The sequence below is a fragment of the Cydia strobilella genome, chromosome 5 (assembly GCF_947568885.1).
Source record: "Cydia strobilella chromosome 5, ilCydStro3.1, whole genome shotgun sequence".
In the NCBI taxonomy this organism is placed as follows: Eukaryota; Metazoa; Arthropoda; class Insecta; order Lepidoptera; family Tortricidae; genus Cydia; species Cydia strobilella.
Window position 1 is genome coordinate 19897438 of NC_086045.1, and position 17957 is coordinate 19915394.

At 38.5% G+C, this 17957-nt stretch overlaps 2 protein-coding genes across 2 annotated transcripts in view; one reads left to right on the forward strand and one right to left on the reverse strand.

Moving 5' to 3' along the window:
• LOC134741586 (exosome complex component RRP43-like) overlaps positions 1 to 17957 on the reverse strand; it is a 44334-nt gene that overhangs the window by 1363 nt on the left and 25014 nt on the right. Inside the window, exons 2-5 of the mRNA XM_063674422.1 lie at positions 2277 to 2310; positions 2027 to 2201; positions 1647 to 1941; positions 746 to 875 (exon numbers count right to left, since the gene is read on the reverse strand). Coding sequence (XP_063530492.1) covers positions 746 to 875; positions 1647 to 1941; positions 2027 to 2201; positions 2277 to 2293 — 617 coding nt within the window. The 5' untranslated portion in view covers positions 2294 to 2310. The remainder of the gene's footprint in view (positions 1 to 745; positions 876 to 1646; positions 1942 to 2026; positions 2202 to 2276; positions 2311 to 17957) is intronic.
• LOC134741580 (large ribosomal subunit protein eL31) lies at positions 2729 to 5961 on the forward strand. Its single transcript, XM_063674413.1, has 3 exons — positions 2729 to 2842; positions 2981 to 3215; positions 5794 to 5961. Exons 2-3 carry the CDS (start codon positions 2992 to 2994, stop codon positions 5942 to 5944), a joined length of 375 nt encoding a protein of 124 aa, XP_063530483.1. The 5' UTR covers positions 2729 to 2842; positions 2981 to 2991; the 3' UTR covers positions 5945 to 5961.

Sequence of the window (17957 nt, forward strand, 5' to 3'; positions counted from 1 at the left end):
TGCAGCGGCCAGCTGAGGCATTTGGTGTTTGTGTTTATATTTGATATGATTTAGTAACGAGCACTGGGTGCACCTCACTTTATTTGCATCGCCTTCAGCGTCTTCAAAAAAAGTCTACACTCGCGATTTCCTTTTCGACATTTTTCGTATTTATTAAGAGCACTATATGTATTATTTATTTAAGCAGTTATTACAATTTCTTGTTTTCGCTATGAAACACGAAAGGGCGACTAATAAATCACGAAAACTTAGGTAGACAAAACTAGTCATACGTAAACATGAACGCAAGACTTGTGCTGCCAGAGGGCCTACCGCGAACCACGTTCGACGTGTTGCATCCCTGTCACACTTACGTACTAATTTACAAGTGCGACAAAGAGGCAACACGTCGAACGTGGTTCGCGGTAGGCCCTCAGGAACGAGGCGACCGAAACGGTTCCGATTGCATCCAAACTCTGCCGAAACCAATGATCGGCCAAGCCGACTAGTCGGCCGACTAGTCGGCCATCTGAGCGCCGACTAGTCGGCTAGTCGGCCAAATCACTAGTCGGTACATCACTAATAATATTATATTAGTATGGACTATATAGTATGGATATGGATACGATGGTAACAGTGTGCACACAGTGTGGCCAGGGACCCATTGTATTTACATCTATAGTTACACCACTGGATGTCAAAGTTTAAGTAAGCACTAAAAATATAAATTGATTGAACATATGCTAGTTATAGTCAAGTTTTATACCTTTGATTACTCTGACAAACAGCAAAGCTAGTTGTCACCGGCATTCCATGGACTGTTAACGGCTTTGTAACAGTTGTGTCTACTGTGAAATCTTCAGTTTCATGGTCATAAATTACATGTGGTAAAGACACTGAAAAAAAACTTTAGTTTTTTTAAAATGTAAAAGCACACATGTGCCATTTTCAACCAAAAGGGTACTTATTGTCGGTTGTCAATAAGGTGCTATTTCCATATAGCTTCAATTCGAAATCAACCTTATCGACAAGCGACAATGTGGTACCTTTTGGTTGAAAACGTCACACATTAGTACAAACAGCTTTGGTAACTTTCCATCGGTGGAGCTTATGCCTTTTGTAATAAGGTTTAAAAACTGTCAGTTAATAGTGCGGGTGATGGTACCAAAGTACCTAGTCTCTTTTGTTGCTAGGAGTTAAGGGCAATGGAACACTTGGATTTTTAATGGCTTCCTCTTCTTCAGTCAGTCCCTCAATACTGAGGATTGTGACATCATGTCCTTCTGCTGAAGACCAGTTTGGCTTATATCATCTGAATTCAGTCACAACATAGTTTTTTATTGAACCAATATTCCCGTAATAGTTAATACTTTGGGTAGAGAAAAGACAAAATTAGAACCCAAATTGATCTACAACCCAAAATAGCCTTATTTTAACTATAAAACTCCCGTGAGACTCAAACATATTAGATTATTTTAAACCGGGTCACTCACGTAAAATAGCCTTAACATAAAATCTATATGAACTTGTTGAGCACCATAGGACCTACTGCAATAACCGAAAATCAAAATGTTGTTATCTGTTCTTGCATATTTGAGAGGCAGATAAAGGAATTTACATATTTCTTTTCACAGTAGGGCCTCAAAAAGAAGTGTGTTATTGCTTACATGTTTTGAGACTAGCTATCAAAGTCATAATGCATGCATCCACCAGGCTTCCATCATTGTCCAAGCACACCATGTCACAGTACAATACCCAAGCTAATTTATCTGGCACAATGCAAAGGTCTTTCAGGTCAACGCATTTGGAGTTTATGACAATATCTGACACCAAGTTGCTTGTGATCTGTGCATGATCAGAGGGTGGTCCAGGTCTGTATTTGGATGAGCACAATGGTGGTAGTTCCACATTTGTAATTAGATATCCAACATCAGGTTCCTCAGCTTTAGGGATTGCTAATTCCTGCAAACACATTTGTAAATAGGTAGATTTACATTATCTATAATATTTATTTAATTTAAAGGAACTAAAAATAAAGTTAGAGTACCAATTTAATGCCACAAACAACTGTTGTGTTTCCACATTTGACAACAGCAGATGCATCCGCAGTCTTCAAGGAATCTACATTGAGTTTTAAGTTGCGCTGTTCCTGAAACTTCCTTCCATCAGGTCTTATGTCTCTTGATATGTAGTCATTGAAATGCTTCACAGGATGGATTAACCTAAAACATGGGCACGGTACAGTATACGAACAAGGATTTACACATGAGAGCGTTACGGATATTATCATTACTTACTTATATATTTCTGCCATTTGTGATTGTTTTGTATAATAATAAAAAATGTGAAAAGTAACCTATTTGTATAGCGGTGACAGAACAGAACCTGACAGAACCGAACCGAACCGAACTGACAGAAATGACAGACCAGACCAGACAAATCAGACAATACACAATCAAATTGACAATTTGGTGAGAAATTAAATTGGCATCAATAGAATAAAAACCCTCGGTGGATGAGTCCGACTCGCACTTTTTTTTGTTCTTATCAAAGTTCTTATTTACTGAGAATTTGGTTTGACCAACTATACTTGCGTATAAACAAAACGGCATTTTATATTATCATAATTTAATGGGGTTGGAATGCCCTGGATGCCAGCGTTTAAGCCAAATCTCATAGAAAAAGGGGCAAGCTATGATGGCGCCATCTCTGCAAACCTTTGACAGTTGCCAACCCCATTATGAGACTAGGCTAAAATATACTAGCATTCAAATCGCCTATTAGAAAAAGTAATTAAGCACGTCACTGACAAATTTTGACACTGACGTTTCTTTTCGTGTCGGTATCCGAAGACGTGAACTAGGTTAGCATTTCTGTTTTTAAATCAAAAATAATCAAATGAAAATAGTGATAAAATAATTAATGTCCGACTGTTACTTAATCGTTCCTTAGTACTGCATTGAGGGAGCACAGTATTTTTATGTGTTTATCTGGTTTCCAGTTCACAACACAATGGCAAAACCTAAAGGAGAGAGGAAAGGCAAATCCGCTATTAACGAAGTAGTGACTCGTGAATACACAGTCAACTTACACAAACGCCTTCATGGAGTTGGTTTCAAGAGGCGCGCTCCTCGAGCCATTAAGGAAATCAGGAAGTTCGCCGAAAAACAAATGGGAACTCCCGATGTTCGTGTGGACACCCGTTTAAACAAATACCTGTGGTCCAAGGGAGTCAAGTAAGTGGAAACCATGGCATTTATTTGGTAATCTAATTGGTAGATTTAATGTTTTATTTAATACTATTTCTATTTATAATTGCTGTTTATTTGGATAGAAAAACATAACCTTACTTTTTGTTTCCATTCTGTATCAGCCAAGAGCCAAAGAAACGACCAGTATTTTTTGCTAGTGTATATTTTCTAATAATTATTAATAAATAAAAAGGTATTTAAGGTTTCATAGCTCAACTATATACCCTCCTAAGTCCAAAATTTTGTTTTGAATTTGGAACCTTGTCTTATTTAATAAAAAATAAATAAAATTTTGGAATAGAGCCTTTATAACGGTCTATGGGACTCGGGAGGAGGCTACAAATACTTTATAGAATTCATATTAAAACATACTGTCTTCATAAACATTACAATCCAGACATCCAAATGCAAAAAATATGTATATCTTATACCTTTAAACAAGCAATTCTTGTATAATATTCGGGGATCTCGGAATGGCTCTAACCGGTTGGACTAAAGCAAAGGGGGTACCGACACTTAGAAAATTTTCATCGGAGTGATGTTATTATGACTCCTATTTTTTATTGTGTTGTTGTAGAGAATACGCTAAAATAAGCATGTTTTGTAGGAAAAACTTTTCTCTAAAATCAAAAATGGCCGAGATATTTGACCCGCAAGTTGAAACCACTACTTGACAAATTAAAATCAATCATTTGGAACAGTAAATTTAAGTAACAGAGACAAGATAGGTGCGACGACGAGCGAAGCGAGGAGGAGTGTGTTAGGTTGACCGCGATGATCGCGCTCAAACAGAGCCAGAACAGACATGTTATTGTACCCACAAAAAAAATTCTAAGTCTTTTTTTTGCACCCCCTTTGCTTTAGGCCAACCCTCTAACCATTTTGATGAAAATTGCTATATGGGGGTTTTTAGTGGCGAAAAATCGATCTAGCTAGGTCTTGTCTCTGGGAAAACTCGCATTTTTGAGATTTTATATGTGTTCCAAACAAAGCTCCGTCTCCCAGATATTACAGTTGGTAGCTGCAAAGCCTGGGAGAACATTTGTGACATTTTCAACCAAACATTGTCGGTTGTTGATAAGGTTGATTTCAAATTGAAGCCATATGGAAATAGCACCTTATTGACAACCGACAATAAGTACCCTTTTGATCGAGAATGGCACATTTGTTACTCACAATGTTGTAGTATGAGGCGGTAGCTCTGTTTCTGCCGCTGGAGCTGTACCAAGCTTCAACTGCTTCAGCTGACTTGAAACTGTTATGATAATGTTGTAACCCTTAGTTTGGGATTTACTATACACTGTGGATGGCCTTGTAGCCTGGTCGGTACCACAGAATAAGTAATAGTGTCATTCAAATTACCTCGTCCCGCGACAGCAGATTCACGAGCTTTCGCCGGCCGCTCAGTACTGTTTTGAGCAACTTACACAATAACGTATGCCGCGTGTACAAACGTGCCGTTCACACATAGAAGCGCAAGTGATTTCTGATGTATAGTGTCCACCCTGTATCCGTAGTGACCCTGCCTATATAGCAGGAGGCTCCAGGTTTGAATCCTGTTAAGGGCACTTATTTGTGTGTTTATAACAAATATTTGTTCCTGAGTTATGGATATTTTATATGTATTTATATATATAGGTATACCAATAAACCCACACGCACTCGTTTAGGAAGCAAGGAACGACTACTATCAGCACTCCACAGACTAAGCAAGTCTTCAAAGACCATGCATGTCTTAGGTCCTAAGATTTATAACGCGCTGCCTAATGACATTAAAATATTAGACAATACGAATATGTTTATTAACAAACTTAAAAAATGGCTAATTGATAAAACTTTTTATACTGTAATGCAATTATTCGACATGCCCGACCTATGTACTAACTACTAATATGACATGATATTTTGATGACAGTCGCTTTCGTAAAAACTAGTGCCTACGTCAATTCTTCGGATTAGTTGTCAAGCGGACCCCAGGCTCCCATGAGCCGTGGGAAAATGCCGGGATAACGTAAGGAAGATGATGATCTAGTACTAGTCACCACAACACAAGCTTTATTGAGCTTGCTGTGGGACTAGGTTGATTTGTGTATGATTGTACTATAATTTGTATTTATTAATTTGTATTTGTATTTATTTGATCTTAAATAAGCCATTACTTATTCTCAATACAATTCATATTAGTGTTTGGAATTGGAATATGCTACATAGTGTGCCAAAGTTTGTGAGCCTCACTTTATGCTCTACTCAGCTTAATGATATATTTATTTTCTTAGTGTGGCATTGATAGTAATCCTAAAGTAGTGGTATCAGATACGTTATATATGGTCAACCTTCACCGATACGTCTGATGGTTGAAACTTATATTTTATGAAAGAAAATATGTTCCTGAACATAAATAAATAGGATTGCCTAAAGAAATATGGTCATAGACATTACAGACAAATAAATGCCCGTACCAGGATTCAATCCCTCGACCCATTTCATAGGCAGGGTCACCGCCGACTGCGGCAGGAGGCTGTTAACAGTAAAGTAGGTAACCATTCATCTTTTTCTTTTTCAGGAACGTCCCCTTCCGCGTGCGCGTAAGACTGTCCCGCAGACGCAACGACGATGAGGACTCCGCGCACAAGCTGTTCACGCTGGTGACCTACGTGCCCGTCGCCTCCATCAAGGGTCTGCAGACGGAGAACGTGGACGCTAGCCAAGAATAAATAATAGGTGTAACATATTCCAGCAGTTTTATTTACACTTTTCGGAATCGTGGGCGTATCATACTATCGGCAGCACATCAGAACCTCCAATCGTGGGTGACGAGGGCTTTCAACGAAATGCAATAATCAACTCAGTCTTTACTGGACAAGACTGATAACAAATCATAGCACACATGTTACATTTCTATTTTCTCTTCTTAAGCAAACCAGTGGATTTTCAATAACAGGGTAGTTTTTTTGGGACCTTCAGTCCACCTTCATTTGGCAAATCTAAGCTTCCATGAGGAATTCCGTAGCGAAATCCATGTGTTCGGCCACTTCTGATGCAAAATGCGATATTGGGTCCGAAATAATAACCAAAATTCAACTCTTTAAGATTAAAACCCAGGACTCCAGAGGTTAAAAATGTTAAAATAACTACGGTGTAGATTGCTTTCCAGGCATAATACGACCTCATACGCGACAATAGAATTTCAACTTTAGTAGTAAAATTTAAGGTTCAAATTAGATTGCACTTTCGGGAATTGAACTGGATTAATTGGAAAATTGGAATATATTTGGATTTTTCGGAAAAACCTAGATTCGCACGGCCTGATAAAAAGGGTAAAACCAGCTTACTGACTTAGAGGAGAAAACTGGGCATTTCCATTTAGTTGTACACCAATTTTAGTTTTGGAATTTTAATATTTTTTCCACTCTGAATCACGAGCTCTTTCGATCCTAATATGAGAAAAAAAGGGACCAAAATTTCATTCAATTTAAATTTAAAGTCAAAGGATGTATTGAAAATTGGGGACACTTTTTTCTTAAGTAGTCCAGACTCCACCACCTGTCCAATTTCTTGGCCCAATGTATATGCACAAATATACATTGGGCATTGGTAATGCAAATTGGACAAATAAATTGGACAGGTGAAATACCTCCCTTGCGCAGCGTACTACACGTAGGCGAACATTACGCAAACGCGAAGCGAAGCGATGCGGCGCGGGGTGAATCAATCCTTTGATACCTATAGAAGTGTCCTACGTGGGCGATCTCGTTGCGAACGCGAACGCCGTGGGCGCGCGTTGTTCGCTTACGTAAGACGCAGCGTTAAGGTGACAGTCCATTTCTCACTGCAGCTGCACTAATGTTAATGAGGGCTATCGTTTTTTTGCTCACCAGTTGGCGCCTCTGTTGATGGTGGTCCAAAAGACTATAGAAAAGCTGTCAGTTATTGAAGTGACAAGTGACATTTGACATTTCGAACTATGGAAAAGACCACCATCTACACTAGCGCCCCTAGCGGCGAATTCATACGCGTTAGCCCTCATTGCGACGTTACCGGTGCAGCAGTACACTACTGCAGCAGCGTGCTGCAGCGGCGACTGCGGCTTTTGCGGCGTGCAGTCGCAACAGCGTTCGTTGATGGTATGGAATCTATATATGAAAAGCGTCCATCAAAAAACAGTAAATAGGCGGCGCCACCAAACACGGAAGTACCTAGACCATACACCTATAGTATTTTATATAGATGTGCGACCGTGAGGGACAGTACATACACAATGCGACAAAATTAAAATCGCGTTTTAACATCCCTGACAACATACCAAAAACAACATATGTAATTTGGTCAGGTTATTTGTTTCATCTCTACATTATTATACCTCTATGGTTCATGTCGTAGAATCTACCTAGCGCCACCGCAGAGATTAGGAACTATTATTTACAGCTGAAAGCTGGTCACATTTGCAACAGTTCTGCCATAAGAGATTATCGTCCTTTCCATAGTTGATGGCTTGTCAATGTCAGGTCATATATACTTAATGTCAGACGTATAAATAAAAAAAATACTAATTTACTTTTGTATTTTTTACGAAAAGAAGCTGTTGACGATAATGCTATATGCTACACGAAAAAGAAAACCAGTTTGCCTTCCTACAAGAGTCAGAGTGACGAAGGCAGCTACCTAGTACCTATGCAATATTAATAAAACATTTATTCAGGGAATATTGCCGATTAAATAAAAAGTCAACGTTGAATATGACTTAATAATTGACGAAGTACAATACAACCAAATTACTCAAATGAAATTAACATTAAGGTAAGTTCATATTGTGAAATTTCGTCAATTTCCCCATCCTTTGGACTAACTAAATGCGTGACCAAGGCACACAGCAATCTGACGCAAGCGAGACTCATGTACTCGTGATGTAAGTATACGGGGGGGTGGGCACTATTGATCCACCTGCATTACATATACCTAAGATGCTGCGTTAGACGCACTATCCATAATTTTTCTATTTCCGATGTTCGCGGTAGGCCCATGAAATAATTCAGCCGAAATTAGCTGTACCGTATCGTGAGCGGGCCACAATACAGTAATACAATACACTAGTTTTTACATTAGTAACTATCTTGCTAGACCATAGACATAGTATAGTAGTTATAGACATGAAACCGAGCGACCAGGAAGAGAAAGACATATTCATGTATTTTACAGGTTAATGTATGGCAGTATAATACTTTTTCTCTTTCACTCTTATAAATTTCGGTATTTCGCCATCGCCTCCTACCTATGCTGCCATAACCCGACCATGAAAAAAAACTCGGTCGGTGATAAGGACAAAGCATGGCTCTATTTTCTCTTTCCTCTTATAGGAATCGCAATAAGACTATCTTTCTCTATCAAAGAGTGTCAGGCCTTTGTGCTAGACGTAACAAATGCGGCGGTCGAAAGTGCTAGCCTAGTGTCAAAGCCTCAATTACGCTTAATCACGTACGTTTCATTATTACGTCCGAGCGTTTTGTTACAGATTACAAAATACTATGGCAGTCACGCCACGAGATATACTTTGGACTTTTTTATTACTAGCCTCTGCCTGCGACTCCGTCCGCATTTTAAGTCGTTAACTCATTCCTTTCTCTTTCACTCCTTTCGGCCGTTTTTTAGTAATTTTACATTCAGAATTTGTAATTTTCAAGCAAATGAACGCTGTTGCCGAGAGCTTTGACCAATATGTCACCACGCGTAGCGTAGGACACGCGCGACAATAATGGACTATTTCTCCACTTAAGTACCTATGTAAAAACCTTCTATTTCAAAGCCGGTTAAAATTTAGCCGGCAGGTTAGTATTACTTACTATAAAAAAAAAATGTTACCCGTATTAAGAAAACGAATCGATTTACCACAATCTGAGATTGACGCTCCCGATGAAAACAACACAAACAATCGCACATAACATAGGCAATTAGCTACATTTCGGCAAAAATCTACGACCTCGTAGATTGACACGATGATTACAAAAACTGCTTCTGACTTGACTTTTAGAGAATGCCGTGTGGCATTAAGTCCGCCTTTTTAGGGTTCCGTACCCAAAGGATAATAACGGGACCCTAAGACTCCGCTGTCTGTCTGTCTGTCCGTCTGTCACCAGGCTGTATCTCATGAACCGTGATAGCTAGACAGTTGAAATTTTCACAGATGATGTATTTCTGTTGCCGCTATAACAACAAATACTAAAAATAGAATAAAATAAATATTTAAATGGGGCTCCCATACAACAAACATGTTAGACTTATATTGACCGGGATATATTTAGACCGTGATTACCTTTTGTATTATTTGTGAACTCCCGATACAAATAATACAAAAGGTAATCACGGTCTATATCCCGGTCAATATAAGTCTAGTGAAACTAACCGTGAATCATTCAAAACTCTAACAAACATGTTGTTTTTGCCGTTTTTTGCGTAATGGTACGGAACCCTTATTTATTTCTATATTTTTATAATAGTTCAAGTTCAAGTTCTTTATTTGCATTCATGTTGTACGTACATATGGGTATCAAATAACAATGAGTGGTTTCAAACATGAGCCCTGCAAGGGCATAGCAATATTACTTAACCTAACTTATACCTAATACAAATAAAAATGTTGTAAATAGAGTTTTAAACTATACCTATGAATGATTTCGCGAGTTCTTTTAGGAGTGGTTAATCTGCTAATATTGTATAATCGTTGCATACGTCCTTGTCCTCGCCTCTCGTACAAAGTAAATAAGTGAATCGTCCAAATCCAAGGGATCTAGTAATCAGCAGTTCCAATCCAAAGGAGATCTGATAACAATGAGGACGGCCGTTCTACTCCGCGGGAGGAAATGAAATCGCAATTTAGGAGTCTATTACATTAAGTGAATCCAACTACTTACGAAATATAAAAACCGGCCAAGTGCGAGTCGGACTCGCGCACCGAGGTTTCCGTACTTTTTAGTATTTGTTGTTATAGCGGCAACAGAAATATACCATCTGTGAAAATTTCAACTGTCTAGCTATCACGGTTCGTGAGATACAGCCTGGTGACAGACAGACGGACAGCACAGCAAAGTCTTAGTAATAGGGTCCCGTTTTTACCCTTTGGGTACGGAACCCTAAAAACGTACCTAACTACAAGTAGGTACCTTCAGATCAGATATATCTGAGCGACCGGGTGCTTAAATATCTGAGCATTCACTTTGCGTCTGAAAGTCCGAACCTCGCGGTCACCTGGTTCCGAAATGTTGAGCCAAAGGACATTAAATCCTGCTAATACACATTTCGCTACCTCTACCTCCGTCGGATGATGGCACACCGCGAACGCTTACCCCGAATTACTATTCACTCGGGTGTAAGGCGCCATGTCAGTTTCTGACTATTGTACAAAAAATCGAAATCATTCAAATCTCTGGTATATTGTACAAGAAAAAAAAATTATGAAAACGGATTATATCTTTACAGCGTTCGTGGTCAATAGGTGACTCAATATACGCGATATAATCCGTTTTCATAGTTTTATATTTCATACCTACTTGAAATTATTTACGTAACTACATAAAACTCCTGATAAAAATCCTCTTGCTTTGTACTGTGAAATTCTTATAATGCAAAAAAAATAGGTATTTGATTTCAAAAGTGCTTTATTGTTCGGTTCTCTTGCATTGCATCCCCCTGATAGTAGTTGCTCAACTTGAAAGGTAATTTGCGAAGTACTTTAAGTACCTAGTTTTTACGTCAGCTCCGCACATATACGAGAGAGCATTGCTCAGACGTCAGGAGGCTTCTGAAAATAGTACTCTGGGGGTATGCCGTCGGAACACATACGTTACAGTTGGTAAGTAGACGCAACCTGCGTTGGTTGGTGACTATTGGGAAATTGAAATAGGTAGGTACATGTTAAGTCGTAGCAGTCGTACGAGTAGGTAAAATATGTTCTTATAATTTAAATGTTACTTACTTTAACATTCTCATAAGAATTATTGCAAAAGTCGGTAACGGTATTGCTGTGCTTGTGTGTTGTCGGCCGGAAGCCTCCTGCAGTGTCAGCATGGTTGCATTTTTATCACCTGTCACTATGCCTGTCACTTTCGCACTTACATACTTGTTAGAACGTGACAGGCATGGTGACAGGCGATAAAAATGCTACCCTGCTAAGCCCGCTGGACTTTTGGAGGCTTTAGGCGACAGGTCATTATGATTATGACCTTGATCGGGATGCCATACAATTTATGAATTTAGTGACTATTCGTCGTTTAGGTACACGGCTGGAGATTAGCAATATCACCTTGGCCAGAATTTTAATTGGCAGCTGTTTAGGCACGGGCCTAAGTTTATTTAGTAATAGGTAGTTTCTGGTGATGGGCGCGCATTAAAAAAAATGTTTTTCCCCTCACTAGCTCGGAAAGCCGTCTTTTATCCTTTAAAACAAGCGGGAAAAAACGCATTTTATCCACTAGTGGGGAAAGTAATTTGACCTTGGATGGAGCGTTTTTAAGTAGCTTTTGACAGATAACAAAACGTAAAACGCTCATAATAATGGTTCGTTCGATATTAATTATCATTAAATAAATGGTTTGAGAATTTAATAAAAAATACCAAATTTGGCTTTATTTAATGATTTTAAGTCATAAACCTTAAATTCCATAAGAAACATTTGTTTTTTTAAATGATGTTGAATGTAATTCTGAACGCACAAGTTGAGTCGATGCAATTTCAAAACGCATCGTCAGAAATGTCAACATTGTCAACAAAACTTTTCTCACCGGCTCCGACACGTAAAAATGCACAACTTCCAGTTTTCTGTTATAATATCGTATTATCGTAAAAAAATTAGTGATTCCAGTGATGAAGATGATCTAACGCCTGTGGATGTTGCACTTTCCTCGCTATAGTGAGGGGAAAAGTTTTGTGTTACACACGGGTGCAAATGTATTTTACTTCTCGTGTGTTGAAACACTCGCTAAGCTCAGGATTCTATTTTAGAACCACTCGCTACGCTCGTGGTTCAACTATAGAATCCTTTCGCTTGCTCGTGTATCAATTCCACACTCGCGGGTAAAATACAACTTTGCACCCTTGTATAACAAATAACTATTTCTACTCGACTGTAATGGTTGAATTAAGATTTCGTATACCAAATTATAATTGCGTACTTTTCACGTTTGGGCTCCCAACTCAACTACAATATTCATTTCGATACGCTGTAGTCAACTATAAAAAAAATTGCCGATCACGTGCCGCCGCGCTTCCATAGAAAAGACGAAACGGGCGACAATAGTCGCACGTTTATCGTTTATGTCTTTTTGTACTACATTTTTGTCTACTGAGATACTTACCAATTTTATTTTATTTTATTTGTCAGGAAAACTTACAGCTAGAGTAACAAGTTAGGTAATGAGTTAATGACATAGAAACAGTGAGTCAATTACAAATTTGCACAGATACAAACTGCGTAAAGTACATCATGGCGTGCGGATTTACAAACCTATTCATACTTACTTTATTTCCCTGTCTAGCAAGATAAGCAAAATATAATTACAAGATATTTTGCTTATCTTGCTAGACAGGGAGAATTGGTTTCATTAATTATTTAGGTTTTATAGTAAAAAAAGTATTATTTTAGATGACTCGTAGAAAAAGTATTGTATACAATAGTGATATAATCAAGCTATTCAATTTCGCACCTTACTTAGGCAACTCAGGAAGCTTCGTTGCGGTACTCGACAGAATCTCTATTATATCACGATTGTATAAAAGACTATTTATTTAGCTGTTTACATTGTTTTTTTTTTAATGATTATTTTATATTTTACACTGAAGAGAAGAGCCATGAAATATTATCACTGATCTTCTTGCATCAGAAAATTGGAAATCGGAAATAGAATAAAACTGTTATACAGTTATTAATCAATTTAAAGAAATAGTTTTTGGTGGGCAAAAATACAATTGTTTTTACAAGGAAACAATTCAAGTTGATTGCTCACAGCGAACGTTCATTTAATTGCGTGTTTCCAGGCTTGTTAAACAATAGTGCTTTGTTTATTTGCCTAGGCAAATAGGGTAGGTATTTGCGGCCAACATAGCCAATTTTGGCGGAGTGAATGAGTAATTATTTATTTAAGGCATGATGAATTGATGTCCCATAATATTGTTTTCGATTATCGCGATAGTTATTCATGAAATAAAACTATTTAAATAGATTATATGGCGTATAATGAATTTCAACCCGTACCCAGGGCCCATAGTGGTGACCCTTGTTAAATAGAGATGTTGAATTGTCGACTGACAACTGAAATCTGCTTCTTTTCTTCGAACTGCAAAACGATAGCCACTTGAGATTTGTATGAAAACTTGCAAGTGGCTTCGCTCGCCTGTGATGTGAAGTTAACAAGAGCCCGATTTAGATTAAACAATTTGCTACGGTTCTGATCTTGTTTTGATACGACATTTTGAATAGGTACTTCTCTACGGATTTTAACGTTCATCGCAAACCCGAACCTCGAATAGTTTCTAAAATATATTGTTAAATGATTTAAACTTTCACGTGATAAAAAAACCGGCCAAGTGCGAGTCGGACTCGCGCACGAAGGGTTCCGTACCATTACGGAAAAAAAACAGCAAAAAAATCACGTTTGTTGTATAGGAGCCCCATTTAAATATTTATATTATTCTGTTTTTAGTATTTGTTGTTATAGCGGCAACAGATACATCATCTGTGAAAATTTAAACTGTCTAGCTATCACGGTTCATGAGATACAGCCTGGTGACAGACAGACAGACGGACAGACGGACGGACAGACAGACAGCGGAGTCTTAGTAATAGGGTCCCGTTTTTACCCTTTGGGTACGGAACCCTAAAAACAAATTAAAAATAGGTAAGTACAGTACCGGCCAAAAATATACCACCTTCAGGTTTTTACGGCAAACCTTTTTGGGGGTTCTAGTTGACTACGGAACCCTAACAAAGTTTGCAGTAAAAACCTGAATGTGATATATTTTTGGCCGGTAACGTACGTAGTCTGCGTGAAAGTCATTAAAAAATTTAACTCACTTTTCACTCGCCTGGGGGTTGAATTTGCAAATATTTAATCCTCGTTTCAAATATTTGATAAATATGTTTAACAAAGTCCTCCCTTCAGCGTTGTCGGTATCTATATATAATTGAACTGTTACGAGTACCTATATATATATATAGAATATTGAGATGATCACAATGTCGTACATGGCGTCACTGCGTTAAGCACGGTCCCAGTGACACGTTACATTAGGTATAACTATAATTTATTCAGTTAACATTCCTCCAATTCAACGGATGTCACCGTTTTCGGAAGCGGCCCTGCCCGTCAGCCGCAGCGTTAAGTCTGCGGTTGCCTTCCATTAGCACGGCTAAACCCATTACCGAAGACATCTCGCCTTGCCGCGCCATCCTGATACCTGTGTGGCACATTCTCGCGTGTAACGGAAATTATGTTATGAATTGCTTTTAGTGCCCTCTGTTCAATAGTATAATATTCACCTGTATAATCAATTTATCATAGTGACATAAGTACAAAATTGAACTTTTTAGTCGCGAAAGTCTGTTACTATACTTATCGCAGTTTTGTAATGAGTAAAAATTTGTGAAAGTTCGGCTAACACCGGCACTTGCTACTAAAGTAGCGATACAAAGCAGCATTATACCTATCATGGGCACTTGGGTAGCAATGTCATATAACACTTTAAACTCAACAACGTCATCTTGGCACTCTCAATCGGAATGGGCTCGGCAAGGCAATGCATTGCAATGTTTAATTGTTTATGTTGAGCGTATTTCAATAAATGGAATCGGGTCAGACTCACATCACCTTTCACTGGTAAGCGATCACTAGTGCTATCACTAAAAACCACTCTCGGTGAAAAGCAAAACAGATACCAAAAATGCGATAGGTACTTGTACCGGCGATTGAAAAACCTGCCAAATATTTTGCCGACCCAGGTTTCGTAGCAGCCTACGGCGTAGCACGTAGCACTTTAGCAAGCAATAGTCATGTTTGAGCAAGTAAATTTTGTTCTTGCTTTAATTAACTAGCTTCTGTCCGCGACTTCGTCTGCGTGGAATGACCATGTTCATTGATAAAAACTATCCTATGTCCTTCCCCACGCCTCAGACTATCTTCAAACCAAGTTTCATCTATCGTTTCAGCGGTTTATCGCGGTCAGCGGTCAAGTTAAGAGATAACAGACAGACAGAGTTACTTTCGCATTTGTAATATTATTAATAATATAGTAGGGATTAATCGAAATTAAATTATCGTAGACATATTTCAAAATATTTAGATCAGTACGGTTACTATAATTTTTAGTCGCTTTTGGCAACATGTTTCGGATTCTTTGGGAATCCTTCCTCAAGCACGAGGGTCCGCGGCGGTTGTACGTCGTGCACTGCCCGCGCCGCCCGCCTCATAGTAGGGATTACTTGGCCTCCATCTTTTTAATTGTCAGTTGTAGTTTGTACGTCGGCTGCACCAAGCCGTCTGTCACCGTTAAAACGTTCGCAAAATTTTATTGCATGAGATTTTGCAGTGCCGTAGTTCAGTTTGTCAAACTGTGTGTTTGATGCAACTGGCACTCAGTATGCAGGGTGATAAGTGGTGCTAAGTTACGCTTAGCAACACTACAATTTCCAATTTTCATGACTTCTGTATTATATTCGTACTCAATTCTAACTATTTACAAAAATGTCTGTATAAATTATGAAAAAAACTTTTCCCCAAACTATTATTTTAATAAAAATCTACAATGCATTGAAATAAGGGTGAGATGTAAAGTTAAAATTACACATTATAATATTCTCGATTTTTTTTTATACTACGTCGGTGGCAAACAAGCATACGGCCCGCCTGATGTTAAGCAGTCTCCGTAGCCTATGTACGCCTGCAACTCCAGAGGAGTTACATGCGCGTTGCCGACCCTAACACTCCTCTCCCTCGAGCTCTGGCAACCTTACTCACCGGCAGGAACACAACACTATTAGGGGGGTCTAGTGTTATTTGGCTGCGGTTTTCTGTAAGGTGGAGGTACTTCCCCAGTTGGGCTCTGCTCTAGATCTGGAATGACATCCGCTGTCCTGTGCCCTACCACACAAAGCGAAATGTCATTCACAGTGCCCATACCTCTCTTAATGAATGGAGGCTTGTTTAGTTTGCGGCTCAAAAAACACAGTCACGTGTCAAAATACGTGTCAGTGAATTTCAGCTTCACACAAAGATTACCTAAGGTTACGACTATGAAAAAACTTGCTCATGTTTACCAAAATGACCATCTCCTGAACACAGTCCGTGAGCGTTTAAGGGCGTTACTTTGCAATATCGCTAAAGTAGAGGTCCGAGAAAAATTTAAGAGAATTGTTATGTTGGTAAGCGAATGGGTGCCGGTATACTCGGCAAGGCGTAATTTATGGGGGCGCAGGAAGACGGCCAGCTGAGTTATGTGCTTGAAGCTTTACGACATATCTCTTTTACGTATTTGTGTATGTGGGGCAGCGGGCTAGCGTTCCTGTTCTTAGGATTATCGTATCGTTATTTGCTTTGAAAATTTTGGATTCGATTTAAAATATTATTTTAGTTTATATTTATATAATTATTTATGATTAACGATCATACTAACAAAAATATTCATGTGAAAATGGGAGTCAAGTTAGGTATCGTTACATTATTAAGAATATGTCTACTTCGCCGATAATAGGTTTGTTTAGGATTTTGATCAGTCAGTGTCAAAAGTAACTTCAATCCAGTCCGGATCAAATTCATAAACTGTCATTACAATCAGAATAGGCCTCCAGAAATCTAAATGGGTGTCAGGTTCTGTACTTAGATGTAGAATAATGCCACAATGCTGAAATTAAACTTATGAATTATAAGCAATCTCTTCAACAAATATAACAAATAATATTTGCCTCAAGTATTACGTTTTTGTTGAAAACACTAAACTTTTTAAATAATTTGATAGTTCTAAAATTTCGATTGACTTTATCATTCTTCTATTTACGTTTGGTGACGAGTATCACAAGCGGGCAGCCAATACCTTTCCAATAAGACATTAGGTCACATGAGAGTAGATCTGCTTGACAACGATATCTACTCATCTAAATGTAGTCGATGTAACAATCTCAATATCTCAAATGAACTGTAAAGAATAAACATTTTATTTGCGAATACTTTTCCCGGGTAAAGAGCGCACTCTACCCGGTCACATGGGGAATCCTTTGAAAATGGGAAACCTGAATAATAGCCTCCTTCGACGAGATAATACATTGTCGATGGAAGGTGATTACGCTGCGAGCATTATTATGTGAATCGTAACAAAAAGAGACTTGGAAGAGATTTACCTATTGATATATGTGGAGATATTATTCGAACTTTGTTCTACTTATAGTCATGGCCTGCATTCAGCAGCGACAACGACAACCGTTTATTACAAATGTGTGTGCATCACGCTTCTATGAGTACACTTTGGCATTAGCCTGACTAAACACGATTTCAATACGTTAACAGACAATATGTTAATCTTTACATCAACTCGCTTTGTCTGAAAGGTATGGGGAGTAATGAACATGAATGTAAAATAACTCGTTTGCAGTGAGCAATCGAATCCTTAATAGTGACCGCACACGACACTGACATCGCGATGGGCATGTTCACATTTTACTGTAAATGGAGCGTTATTGTTCGTGTTTCGTCG